This window comes from Sciurus carolinensis, chromosome 8 (genome assembly GCF_902686445.1).
Source record: "Sciurus carolinensis chromosome 8, mSciCar1.2, whole genome shotgun sequence".
NCBI classification, from domain to species: Eukaryota; Metazoa; Chordata; class Mammalia; order Rodentia; family Sciuridae; genus Sciurus; species Sciurus carolinensis.
Genome location: NC_062220.1, coordinates 146,449,331 through 146,463,675, shown reverse-complemented (window position 1 = coordinate 146,463,675; position 14,345 = coordinate 146,449,331). Strand labels below are relative to the sequence as shown.

Genomic DNA, 14,345 nt, shown 5'->3' with positions numbered 1-14,345 from the left:
CCCCTCCCATTCCAGCCTATAAAAACCCTGGGCAGCCAGGGCCAAGCGCGATTTTCTCTGGGTCCCTACTTGAGCTGTACCCCGGGGGTCTGGGAATTTCAACCGAGAGCCAAATTCCAATAAAGCTTGCTTCAGCCACTTTCTGTCCAATTATATTTGGCCGCTAACCATGCCCCCCGAGCTTACACCAACTGCATGCTAGATGCTGGTATAAATGTGGATGTGGAACACTGAGCAGAGGTAAAGGAAATATCAGGACGACATGGAATTTATCACTGGATTGTGGAATGACAGTCAGTTTTACTATTCTGCTTAATCCTTTCCTATATGTCAAAATTTTTTCTTTCAGTTGTAGCTGGACACAATACCTTTATTTTACTTATTTATTTTTAAATGTTGGTAGACCTTTATTATATTCATTTGTTTATATGTGGTGCTGAGGATGGAACCCAGTGCCTCACACATGCCAGGTAAGTGCTCTACCACTGAGCCACAACCCCAGCCCCAAATTCACCATTTTAAATCACACAGTTCAGTTACCTCTAACTTTCAGAACATTTTTCATCAACCCAAAAGGAAACATTGTACTGTTAGACAGTTTTCCTTTCTTCCATCCATCAAAAACCCCTATCTAGGGTTGCAACCAAGATACAGGTATACAACCTTGGCTTCTAGGTATACAATCAAGAGAACTGGAAACGTCTGATCAGGGGCCGGCTCAGTGGTGGATCGCTTGCCTGGCAGCACAAGACCCTGGGTTCAATCCCCAGCACCACCAAAACCCAAAACAACAATAGCAAAATAAAAACAACCACAAGGGAAAAACATGTTCACCCAAAAAAGCACACATGAGTGCTCAAACAGCATTATTCACAATAGTGAAAAGGTAGAAAGAACCCATGTGGGGGTGGGGCTGGGGGTGGGGCTGAGGCTCAGCACTAGAGTGCTTACCTAGCATGGGTGAGGCACTGGGTTGGATCCTCAGCACTGCATATAAATAAATAAATAAAATAAAGATATTATGCTCATCTACAACTAAAAAAAATCTTCTTAAAAAGAAAACCCCCATCTATGTACAACTATGATGCACCAATTTAAAAAAAAAAAAAAAAACCATCTACTTTCTATCTCTATGGGTTTGCCTATTCTGGACATTCCAAACAGTGGAATTAAACACTAGTGCTTTATTGTGTTGGCTTCTTTCATTTATATAATGTTTTGGAGGTTAATCCTTGTTGTATGTGTATCAGAACTTTCTTGTCTTTTTGTTCCTGAATAATAATCCACTGTGTGGATTGACCCCACTTCATCCATTCCTCTACTAATGTGCAGCTAAATCATTCCTGCTTTTTGACTATTATAAATAATGTTACTGTGACCATTCGTGTAAAGGATTTTTGTGGACATATGCTTTCATTTTTCTTTGTTATATACCAAAGAGTGAAATTGCTGTGTCAATTCTATGTTTAGATTGTAAACTCTGCCTTTAGCTTTGTATGTGGCAGGGGAGTGCTGGGGAACTCAGGGGGCGTTACTGCTGAACTAGATTCCCAGCCCTTTTTATTTTTTATTTTGAAACAGGGTCTCACTAATTTGCTGAGGCTGGCCTCGAACTTGCCATCCTCCTGCCTCGGCCACCCAAGTTGTTGGGATTATAGTGCGCACCACTGCATCTGGCTCTTCCAACAGTGCTACACCATTTTGCATTCCCACCAACAATATACAAATGTTCTAGTTTCTCCACATCCTTGCCAACAGTTGTTACTGTCTGCATAATTTACTTTGGTCATTTCACTGGTGTGAGTGTACCTGTTTATGATTTGTCCATGTCTGAACTAGATTGTGAATTTAGTAAAAACCTGGGCTGAACTTGGCACCACTGTTTGACAAGCCATGTGTGTGTGTGTGTGTGTGTGTGTGTAAAATCCTCTCCAACACACGTATATTTTGCCAGGACGAATCAGAAATATTTTAAAACATGAAACAGTTGATGAAAGGAATGAATTTTGGCATTAAAGTCACCAAATCCAGTTGGTCATGGTGGCCCACACCTGCAATTCTAGATACCTGGGAACCTGAGGCAAGTTCGAGGTCAGCCTGGGCAATTTAGTGAGACTCTGTCTCAAAATAAAAAAAATAAAAATTAAAGCTCAGTTGTAGAGTGCCCCTGGCTTCAATGCCCATTACTAAAAACAAAACAAAAAATAACAAACAACAACAAAAAACCACCACCAAATCCAGGTCTTATTTCATACATTCATTCCTTATAAAAATATTAGTATTATTAAACGTATTTGTTTAATGATTCCAAAACTGTGTTTTCAGTACTGGGGGTTGAGTCCAGAAACTCTCTACCACTGAACTACATCCCTAATCCTGTACTAGAAAACTCTAACATTTTCTTTTGCTCATTAAAATTTATCAATAAAGCTTTTGCCCTGAGAATAGCTTCCCTGAATGTCTGTTCCCAGGATTATTCTTCTCCAGACATGTGGATGGTGGAAAGCCAGGCTTGAAGGATTCCATAAATAGGAGTCCATCTTTAAAGCACTCTCTGAACAAATTAATCTCATTTTTTCTCCCCTCTCAGTTAAAGAGTTCCTTCTCTGAAGATTTCTCCCTTTTTAAAAAAATGTTCATTCTTGGGGTGAGAGGTGTAGCTGAGTGGTAGAGAATTTGCCTAGCATGCATGAAGTTCTAGACTTGATCCACATCACTACAAAAGGGGGGGAGGAGTTCATTTTTTTATTCATCAATTGACACAAATTAATTTCCTGAAACAAAGTTCCCATCCTTTGAGCTTTACACACAAAATGAATAAAATACCTCTCAAAGAACTTAAAATGAGTACAGTACTTGAAAGGTTCTCTGGCAACTTAATTGCTTTTGTGGTTTAAGACCATTGGAGGTGTGAAAATAAGCAGTGAAAGAATCATTCAGGTCTTTTTCTTTCTTTCTTTCTTTCTTTCTTTCTTTCTTTCTTTCTTTCTTTCTTTCTTTCTTTCTTTCTTTCTTTTTTTTTTTGGTACTGGAGATTGAACCAGGGGCACTTTACCACTGAGCTACATCCCCAGCCCTTTTTATTTTGAGTCAGGGTCTCTCTAAGTTGCTTAGGACCTCTGTAAGTTGCTGAGGCTGACCTTGAACTTGTGATCCTCCTCCCTCAGGTTCCTGAGTCACAAAAATTACAGATGTGTGCCACATGCCCGACAAGAATCATTCAGCTTTGAAGATGGAATGAATAAGGCTCAGAAGTTCCAGAACCTTATGAGAAACAGGGGCTCCAATGCTTTGCTTTGGAAACATGAAATCATTTTGAATATTCTAATAAATGTGATTTCACAAGAACTTGTTAATGTTTCCCTCAAAATTAGGTTAGGCATTAGATCAAGCACATATTAGATCCTGAGCGCTATAAAAATAAGGGTGTTTTTTTTTTTTTTTTTTTGGGTGCTGGGGATCAAACTCAGGGCCTTGTGCTTACAAGGCAAGCACTCTACCAACTGAGCTATCTCCCCAGCCCCAATAAGGGTGTTTTTAAAGACTATGTATAAAGGCTATGGACACGTTTCCAATTTGTTCTGATTTATTACTAAGACTTTGCAAAGTTAAATTCTGACTTTGATTTCTAATATTATGAAGTTTTATTCACAGCTGACCCCAATTAGAAGTAAGGAATATATTTGGGGGAAAGAATCAAAAAGGAATTAGGACAGTAAATCTAAAGTGATGAAATTTATCCCACAAATCTATTTATGCAAATATTTTTGTGATTAAAAAATAGTTTCATCTTTTTCTTTTGGCTCCAACCCTTTGCTTTGCTTAAACCAGCTGAGGTTTAAGAATGGACTAACTGCTGGGAGACTCTGGAGGCTGAGGCAGGTGCATAGCAAGTTAGAGGCCAGCCTCACCAACTTGGTAAGGCCCTTAGCAACTTAATGAGACCCTGCTTCAAAATAAAAAATAAGAGGAAAAAAAGTTCCATTTTGGGAACCAGCAATGAGCGGGGCCTTGGGATGTAACTCAATGGTAGAGCACTTGCCCAGTGTGCTGGAGGACCTCGGTTCCGTTCCAAGCGCTGCTAAAGAAAAAAAAAAAAAAAAAGATGAAAAGGAACTTATCTTGAGTATGTTGGACTTTTGACAATTCTTCATCTTTCCCTGTATCTGGGCTTTTTGCCATGTGACTTTGCAGCTCCTCTAGCTAAGGACACAGAGTCTGTTTTCCCAATCCTTGAATCTGGGCTGACTTACACTTTAAACCGGAGAACGGCAGAAGTGTGGCTGGGCTGAGCCGCCTTCACTACAAGACACTCCCTGGCTGGAGGAAGAAAGTCACCCCAGTTGTCCCTAACCACATCCAAACTAGATCATCCAGTCAGCCAGCCTCCAGATCTGTGATCAAGTCCTCCCATCAAGAGCAGCAGGGCTTCCTCGCCAGCAAGCAAGCTCTTTGTTATACCCCTGACGTTTGTCACGGCTGTTACACAGCATTATTGTGGGAGCAGAGAACTGACATGTTGCCACTATTTGGCACTAGACATTCACCAGACTTCACAGGTCCAGAAACTTCCAAGGTGAAATGTCTGAAATTTTTTACAAACCAGGGAATTAACATCCCATAAATAAGCAAAGGCAAGGATCAAATAATGCTTTTACTTCCACTGGATGCTGCCAGTTACTCTAATATTGAGAATAAGTCAGGATGCCCATTAAAAAAATTGTGAAAATTGTGAATTCTCTTTCGCAGATATTCACTGAAGAGATACCGGAAGGGGGTTCAAACAAGCAAGTGACAAAATTGATTTGTGCATTGATGTGCATTGATCCTCCCAACTGCAGATGGCGATGTCCACTTTGGATGAAATAGGAAGTCCGGAGACAATGAGGAGTTCTCTTCCCCAGGAGTGGGGTCCACTGAGTTTGAGAAGCTGGAATGTTACCTTGGATCTGGAAACACTTAGTAACACTTGCCAGGCTAGCCATCAAGTTTCCCTAGCAGTTCAGTTAGTCATCCAGAACTTTCTGTATTGATTGAGCCATGAGACTCTGCACGACTCCCTCAAAATCAGGGCTCATTTTATTCAGTAGGAGTTATTTTCTTCCCTCTCAGCTGGGTTCTTTTGGATTATCAAAAGGCAGCGCTTACGTATGCTCGCAGGAGAACTGGCTCACTTACATTCCCCTTGTTTGGAGAAATCAGAGCCCTCGCCCGTTTTCTCTAACGTGATGTCTTAAAATTGCACAACCACCGTGGGTAGAGACTGCCACTCTCAGAAGTTTTAGATCTGATTAGCAGCAGCTAACGCGTGCTGTTCTGTGACGCTGTTGGCTTGCCATCTGTAGTGGGAGCTGCATGTGTCAAGTCAGCATTCAACTTCTGGCGAGCCACGGAGAAAATGGTTTCTACTCACCACAGTCCTCACCAGGATATACCGTGTTCAGAGATACATGAGATCATGACTATAAGCATCCATTACTCACAATATCTTTATTTTTAAAATATTTTTTTGATGTTGATAGACCTTTATTTTGTTCATTTATTTTTATGTGGTGTTGAGAACTGAACCCAGTGCCTCACTCATGCTAGGCAAGTGCTCTAGCACTGAGCCACAACACCAGCCCCTCAGAATATCTTTAAATCTTTGATATTTTTTATTTATTTTATAACCATGACATTTCTGAATATGATGCATGATTAAATAGTGAGCTAGGTTCCTGGTCCTCATTAAAATGCAGAGGAGGCAAATATAGAGAGAGAGAGAGTAAACACTCAACCAACAGGTACTGATTGTCTAATATGTGCCAAGGGGAGGGTGGTCTAAAGGGTATTCAAAAAGCTCCATCCCAATGGTTGAAATTCAGCCATTCAAATTTTGTTAAGCACTACTTTCTTTTTCGGCCCTTTGAGAAGATTAAATATTTCTGAAATTTGTAGAAGTAGCTTCATAGCATCAAAATTCACAAATTTCCACCAACTAATAAGTGCATAAACAGAATGGGGTTTATCCTCACAATGGAATATTATTCAGCTACTAAAAGGAATGAATGATGTACTGGGTATGGGGTACTTCTGTAATCCCAGCTACTTGGCTGAGGCAGGAGGATAGCAAATTTGAGGCTAACCTTCTCACGACCCTGTCTTAAAATAAAAATAAAATGGGTTGGGGATGTAGCTCAGTGGTCGAGTGCTCCTGGGTTGTCCCCAGTGCCTGCCCCTCCTACACAAATTTAAAAAATCAGACTCCCAAGGTCGCATGTTGTAGGATTCCGTTTATACTAAATATCTCAAATAGGCAAATTCATAGAGAAGAAAAGTGGCTCAAGGTGGCCGGGGACTGGAGAGTGGGGAGCATGGGGAGTTATTCCTAATGTGTATGATTTTCCTTTGGAGTGTTAAAAACGTGCCAGTAGTAAGTAGTAGTGAAGGTTGTACATTGTGTGAAGGTATTAAGTGAGGCTCAATTGTACATGTCAAGGTGTGGAAATGGTAATTTTATGCTACATGTATTTTTTCACAATAAAAAGTTTGAATAAAAATAGTGCTGGGGAGATAGCTCAGCTGGTAGAGTGCTTGCCTTGCAAGCACAAGGCCCTGGGTTCAATCCCCAGCACTGCCAAAAAAAAAAAAAAATAGAATAACGAGTCACAGAATTTTAGCACTAAAGAGGATTTAACATATCATTTAGTCCAAAGCTTTCATTGTTAATGTATCTAACTTATATTCAAGAGAAGACTAAGTGGTCCCCTGAATCAGAGCTAGTTTCAAGACCAAGACTAAAACCAAATGGTTCTGATTCTCAGATGGGTTCTCTGCTCTCTCATCAGTCAAGGATCTATGTAGGTCTAAAAAAAAATAATAATAATCTATGCAGACCTGTAATCCCAGTGACTTTGGAGGCTGAGGCAGGAAGATTACAAGTTCAAGGTTAGCCTTAGCAATTTAGCAAGCTCCTAACAACTTAGCAAAACCCTGTCTAAAAATAAAACATTACAAGGGGGTTGGAGATGTAAGCTCAGTGGTAAAGCCCCCCTGGGTTAAATCCCCAGTACCAAAAACAAACAATAAGAACAAGAAAACTCTTTGAATCACATTTTTTCTTAGTATGCCTGCTTTTGTTTCTCTTTGTGGACTGGCCTTGCTCTTTCTATGGTAGGTCTTTTTCAGGCAGCAAAGAATATGGCGTCTATATACCTGCTTAGAAATCTCAGAAGAAAGAGAGCACTTCTTTCTCCAGAGTCCACAGAGCAATCCCAGAGAAATATCTGATTGGTTGTGGTAGGGCCACATGCTCATCCTTATATCCAGAGGGGAATATTCTGGAATTATGCAAATTAAAGACAACACATTTTCAAGGAGGATGGTAGGGCATGGTAGGCAGATAAAATTAACACACGTTAAAGTCCACTACCAGTTGCAAAGCCTTGTTTCCTTTATTGCCTTGAAGAGCTGCTCTGGCAGCAGGTCCTCCTTAGGCTTGTGGAGACAGAGACTGGCTCGTCAAGGCACTTTTGGCTGATGTCCTATGACACTGTCTTTCCTCTGTGAGGTCAAGTACCTAGTTTGTATATTCACTGCTGTGTTCCTAGAACTGAACACAATGTCGAGCACATAGTATTTACTCCAAAATATTGGTTGAGTGAATAGTGAGGATTTGTAGCACATCTGACTCAAAGGAATCTTGGCAATAGTTGAGCGTATCCTAGATGCAAGGACTGAAAAACAAAAGCAAAACCAAGTTCTTGTCCTTGAGGCACTCACAGTCCATCAGAGGAGGTAGTTACTTATACAACCAATTTTATAAAATTATGCACATAATAAATGAAACATGAAAAAATTATAGAAAGATGCTCAATAATCTCTAAGGAAATAGAGTGTATTTCTAGGAGTTAAAATATTTTCAGAGTTTTTTTGGAGGGTGGATATAGGGAATTGAACTCAGGGGCACTTGACCACTGAGTCACATCCCCAGTCCTATTTTATATTTTATTTAGAGACAGGGTCTCTCTGAGTTGCTTAGCGCCTCCCTAAGTTGCTGAGGTTGGCTAATCCTCCTGCCTCAGCCTCCTGAGCTGCTGGGATTATAGGTGTGTGCCATTGCACCAGGCTTTTTTCAGACTTTTGGTAATATTTAATGTTCTTAAAATCAGACAGAAGAGTCTCTACTTACCTGTGGTTTTGCTTTCTGCAGTTTCAGTTACTTATGGTCAACCATAGTTTGAAAATACCAAATAGAAAGTTCCAGAAATAGGGGTTGGGGAGATAGCTCAGTTGGTTGAGTGCTTGCCTTGCAAGCACAAGGCCCTGGGTTCGATGCCCAGCACCCCCCCCCCAAAAAAAAAAAAAAGAAAGAAAGTTCTAGAAATAAACAATTCATAAGTTTAAAAGTGTGCACTGTTCTGGGTAGTGTGATAAAATCTCTCACCATCCTGCTCCATCCCAATGGCGGCATGAATCATCCCATTGTCCTGGGTATCCACACTGTATAGGCTACCTTCCTGTTACTAATATAATAGCTGTCTCTGTTGCTAGATCAACGGTCAAGTATTACTGTACTTGTATACTTCATTTGGCAGTATCTGAGTTTTCAGGCATCTACTAGAGGTCTTGATAAAGGGGGGCTACTGTATATACAAACAGAGAAGTATAAAACAGGAGTTACCAACTCCAGTGATGGCTGGTGAAGCTAGTCAGTGGGTAACATAGGGTAAATGTGTGAAGCAAGCTCTCTCTTGGGGAACCATAAAGAATAATGAGGACTGTGGTCAGATGGGAACAGGAGCCTTGAATAAAGATTTCTTTTACTGCTTATATCAGTCAATTGTTAACCATAGAGGAATGAACCATCTTGCCACATTTTCTAATTTTTCAAGTGAAGTTGGACATACAGATCTGGTGGGAGGGGAACTGAAATTTCCCAATTTTAAGTGTTGGAAACATTATATAAGGCAAATAAAAATGTTGAATAGGTCACATTTGGTTCAGAGATCACCAGTTTGCAATTTCTGATCTAGAAATTCACTCCTTTTTGGTCCCCAACACCTAGAACAGACTTGAATACAATAGAAACTCAGCACATATTTATTGATTAAATGAGTGAATGGCCAGGCCTGGTGGCCCTTGCTTGTAATCCCATTGCTGGGAAGGCCGAGGCAGGAGGATCGCAAGTTAAAGGGTGGCCTCAGCAATTTAGCAAGGCCCTAAGCAATTTAGTGAGACCCTGTCTCAAAATAAAAAAAATTAAACCTGCTGGGGATGTAGCTCAGTGGTTAGGGTTCAATCCCCAGTACAATTAATTAATTAATTAATTAATTTAAAAAATTGAAAGTCTTATAAGTGAGTTAAAATTATTTAAGATTTTGTAAAATTACTTTTCTCTTTCCATTTGTTAAGTGTTTCTATTCATGATTTTAAGGTTGCCTAGATGTCTGTCCCACAGATACCTTTTGTCAAACTTTATTTAATGCCAAATACAAACAAAGAGATCCTGAGAGCTGTGAGTTTGTATGCTTTTTTCATAAAAAGGGGAGGGAATTAAACTGAGGCAAAACAAAACAAAAAAAAGTTATTTAAATATTTAATTTCCTGCGAAAAGCCAGCTTCTCCATTTACAAATAAAAGACAGTTATATCATAATTGTGTAAGGTAACTAAAATATAGAGTTCTCAAGATATGGAAGTTCGCTTGTATTCCAAGCCATCGCAGCTTTCTTTCTGTGTGTTTTAGCCCATATGTATTCGCCTCCTTTTCTGTTGCTGTGAATCCCACATATCTGTCACAGGAGAGTGGGAAGCTGAAGCTCCAAACCTCAGTTCCTGTGTCCTGAAGAAAGAACACTTACAGTCAGACATGAAAAGAGAATTTTATTATGAGTGAAAGCAAAGGCCAAGCAAAAAACAGTCAGCTGAGAGCCACTAAGGAAACAATGCTGCCTCCAAGTTTGATGCTAGTCCCGAGAGCTGGGTCATCTTCGGCAGTCTTCCCAGTCAGAGGTATAACTTCTCCTTCACATGCATCTAGGATCTTCTCTGGAATTGTCATGGTGACCTTCCTATTCAGGAGGACTTCATCTACAAGTCAATTCTATGTGAAAGTGGGTGCTGGGGTCAATGGCCAGGCAGACTTTATCTTACTGCTCCTGCACCAATAATAAGATTTCACTTCTGAAATTCATTGGGAAACCCATGGCCACAAATCCTGAATTTTCAATGACCTCTGCAGACCCTGCCAGGAATTAACTCCACTGATCTTTTTTCTCTGACTATATCTTAATTGTTTCCCCTTGTTTATTGGCAGGTTAGTACACCTGTTTGGTGTTCTACAGTTAACGCCATTGTTCATTAAGGGCTGTGTTATCAGTTCACATTTCACTGCTCATGATAGTTATATCTAAATTCTTGATTCATAAACAAATGGGATTGAGGCAACAAAAGTCAGGCACAAGTGTTTGTTTGTGTGTAGCCCAAGTCAAAGAGTACATCCTTTTTCTTTCAAGGGCCATGAAAACGATTAGGAAAGGTAAACCATTAGTAGTAATAATTCAGGCTACAGAGAACCAAGAGTCTTGAGAAGTGCAGATGAAGGGGAATTATGAAAAATGGGATTGAAATATTGGTTGGGGCTTGATTTTGGAGGATTTTGAATACCAGACTAAGAAGTTTGTAATTTGTTAGTCAGGAAACATGTACAACAGGGAGGTGTGGAGGTGTTGTTCTTTACCTTCACTTTCATGTAAGGATATATGATGTAACCTGACTTGGCTGTGTGCAAATGGCATTTGTGAAATACTGAGGAAAAAACCATGTTTATTCATGCCTTTAAAAAGGCAAATCGAGTCGGGCACAGTGGCACAAGCCTGTAATTCCAGCAGTTCAGGAGGCTGAGGCAGGATCGGGAGTTCAAAGCCAGCCTCAGCAAAATCGAGTTGTTAAGCAACTCAGTGAGACTGTCTCTAAATAAAAATACAAAATAGGGTTGGGGATTGTGGCTCAGTGGCAGAGTGTCCCTGAGTTCAATCACCGGCACCAAATAAATAAATAAAATAAATAAATAAAATAAATAAATAAATAAAAAGACAAATAGTGAAAGAAAATCCCCAAACTTATGAGCGTAAAGATTAACAGAAGAAACTGTATACATAACTTAGAAGTACAAACTTAATTTCCTTATTCCCCACCCTCACACCCCCACTTCCACCCCCATCGGAGATTGAACGCAGGGAATGCCACCCACTAGGCAAGCATTCTACCACTGAGCTACACCCCCAGCCTTAACTTCTCCATACTACCCTCAAACTTTATTTATTTATTTATTTTTGTGGGGGAGTGTTTACTGGAGATTTAACCCAGAAGTGCTTTACCACTGATCTACATCACCAGTCCTTTTTTTTCTTTTTTTTTTTTTGAGACAGGGTCTCACCAACTGTTTAGGGACTTGCTAAGTTGCAGAGCTTGGCCTCAAACTTTTGATCCTCCTGCCTCAGCCTCCACAGTAGCTGGAATTAGGCCTGTGCTACAGCGCCCAGCTAATTTCATTGTTTCTAAACACAGCCGTTTTAAAGTTGAACTTGAACTGTTTCATGTTAAATGAACAAATGGGCAGCCTCTCAATCCTTTCAGTCCGAAACTACAAGCAACAACTCTTTCCAACTCTTCTTTTCTGTCCACGTGGACCCGGAACTTGCTCTCCTTTGGCAACTGTTTTTGTAGGGAATCAGCCATCTGATGCACCATGTTTGCCCCACCCCCACTGCACCACCGGACATCCTGATTGGTTGTAGCCTTCCCATGTGCCCTATGATTGGCCGACCGCGTGCCGCGAGAGCGAGGATGCTAGTTTCCTGGAATACCGCGGTGGCGGGCGGAAGTGTAGGTCCGGTGGAGGTATGCCTTGAGGCGTCGGCTGGGCGCTGCGCGTGGCGGGTCTCCGAGACTTAGTCTCGGAGGGCCGCCATGGCCAGCGTCCACGAGAGCCTCTATTTCAATCCAATGATGACCAATGGAGTGGTGCACGCCAACGTGTTCGGCATCAAGGACTGGGTGACGCCATATAAGATCGCGGTGCTGGTGCTTCTGAACGAGATGGGCCGCACGGGCGAGGGCGCCGTCAGCCTCCTGGAGCGTCGGAAGCTCAACCAGCTGCTCCTGCCGCTGCTGCAGGTGAGGGGCGCCCGCTAGCTTCTGCTCACTGAGCAAACTTCGCGAGCATTTGCTCTGTGCAGGGCTCTGCCTCGGTTCCGGGGACACGGGTTTCATCAGATTCTCTTTCTGCCCCAGAGGAACGTGAAAAAACAAAGACAGCAAATACGGCCAACTAACACTTGTTGAGCGTCTAGTATGGGCCAGGCGCGTTATATGCATTATTTTGCAGATTCTCGTCTGGCAACAGTATTTACTATCTGAGTGACTAGGGGAGAGGTATATAGTCTTAGATCCTCCGTCTTCTGTAAAGTGGAGCTACACAGTCCTGAGCGTTGCAGAGACGGAGATGAATCATACAGGCTGAGGGGGCCGTAATAAATAGTAATAACGACATAGAACTAATAACGAGCAATGACTGAACATTCATTGTGTGTTCAGCACTTTATATGTCTTATTTCATTTTGCAGACTCAACGCCGTGGAGTGCCACAACTTAACTAGCTGCCACTTGGGCAAGTTCCCCAACCCATTTGGGTCTCAGCTTTGTGTAAAATGGGAACACTAAGGGAAACTTGTCATTAGCACATAGTAAATGCTCGGTGTTAACTAATATTGCCATTTAATGTATTCCCCCAGGGCATGTATCTTTCCCTATATTGATTGTGCTTTTTTTTCCATTTATTTGTGTGATTATGTGATTGATGTCTGTTTCTCCACTAGATTGTAACCAAAAACAATACTTAAACCTGTTTTTATTCACCCTCCCATTCCCCAGAGCCTGAGTAGTTATTTCTGGGAGGAATGAAATGTGATCCACCCCTCCTTTTTTTTTTTTTTTGGTACCAGGGATGTTTAACCAGTGGTCCACATCCTGAATCCTTTTTAAAATTTCGAGACATGGTCTCACAGAATTGCTGTGGGCCTCGTTGTTGAGGCTGGCCTCAAACTTGCTATCCTCTTTCCTTAGACTCCCTAGTCCTAGGATTAGGTGTATACCACCACACTCAGCTTGATTTGTCCATTTTTAGAGAAGGTGGAATGTTAAGCAGGTGGACCTTGAAGAATGAACAACTGTTGGTTGAGAACAGAGTTGGCAGAATCAGATCTGCAATCCTAGGCCCCCAAATGTTACGATCTTAAGTGATAAGACTAACAAAATTATACTGAATTGCATTTTTGCCACTCAGTATACTTTATAAAGGGTTTGAAAATCCATCCCAGCAGGGCATGGTGTTGCTGGCCTGTAATCCCAGTTCTAAGGCAGGATAACAAGTTTGAGGCCAGTTTAGTGAGACTCTGTCTCAAAATAAAAGAAGGACTGGGAATGTAGCTCAGTTGTAAAGCATCTCTGAATTAAATCTTCAGTAACACACACACACACACACACACACACACACACACAAAATAAAAAATCCCTTCACCTCACTGTTGCTGAGGCTGACTTTGAACCTGCGGTCCTCCTGCCTTAACCTCCCAAACCTCTGAGATTACAGGCATGGACTCTACTGCATCTGGCTTTAACTCTTTATTATAATAAATTAAATCTTTTTTTAAAGTTTAGTTTTATTTTTTTTTTTAGTTTTTGGTGGACCTTTATTTTATTTATTTATATGTGGTGCTGAGAATCGAACACAGTGCCTCACACATGGCGAGGCAGGCGCTCCACCACTGATCTACCACCTCAGCCCCAATTAATCTTTTTTTGACTTATAGGTTCTTTTCATTTTTTCTTCATTTCAAACAATGCATGCTGAATATAACTTCCCCAGAAGTAGATTTGCTGAATTATCCATATCTAAACTTCAAACAATGCATGCTGAATATAACTTCCCCAGAAGTAGATTTGCTGAATTATCCACATCTAAACTTGGTGTGTATACTTTCAGTTTATGCTCAAAAAAGACTCAATGTTTGCTTTTAAAACACAGCTAGATTATAATCTTGATAGCAGAAGTTTGATGCTCTTTGTCCTTCGTGGTACTTTTTATGGTCTTAGTACATACTATGCCTGCTTTAAAAGTCTGGGGAAGAATCAAAAGAGATTGTTTGTGAAAAATGGTACCTGCATTTTATAGTGTTTTCCAGTTTACAAAGCACTTTACATTGTCTTACCTGATCTTTGCTGCAAACAAGGGAGATAATTATTATTACCTCTGTTTAACTGATGAAGAAAACTGGGACTCAGAAGTCTCTAATTTGGCCATGA

General features: G+C 40.9%; 1 protein-coding gene across 2 annotated transcripts in view; it reads left to right on the top strand.

Annotated features, from left to right (window-relative positions):
* Positions 1-11,847: 11,847 nt before the first annotated feature.
* Positions 11,848-14,345, top strand: part of Anapc5 (anaphase promoting complex subunit 5) — a 38,335-nt gene continuing 35,837 nt past the window's right edge. For both annotated transcript variants that reach the window (XM_047560942.1, XM_047560941.1), the window contains exon 1: positions 11,848-12,158. In XM_047560942.1, the coding sequence (XP_047416898.1) occupies positions 11,952-12,158 (207 nt within the window). In that variant the 5' untranslated portion in view covers positions 11,848-11,951. The remainder of the gene's footprint in view (positions 12,159-14,345) is intronic.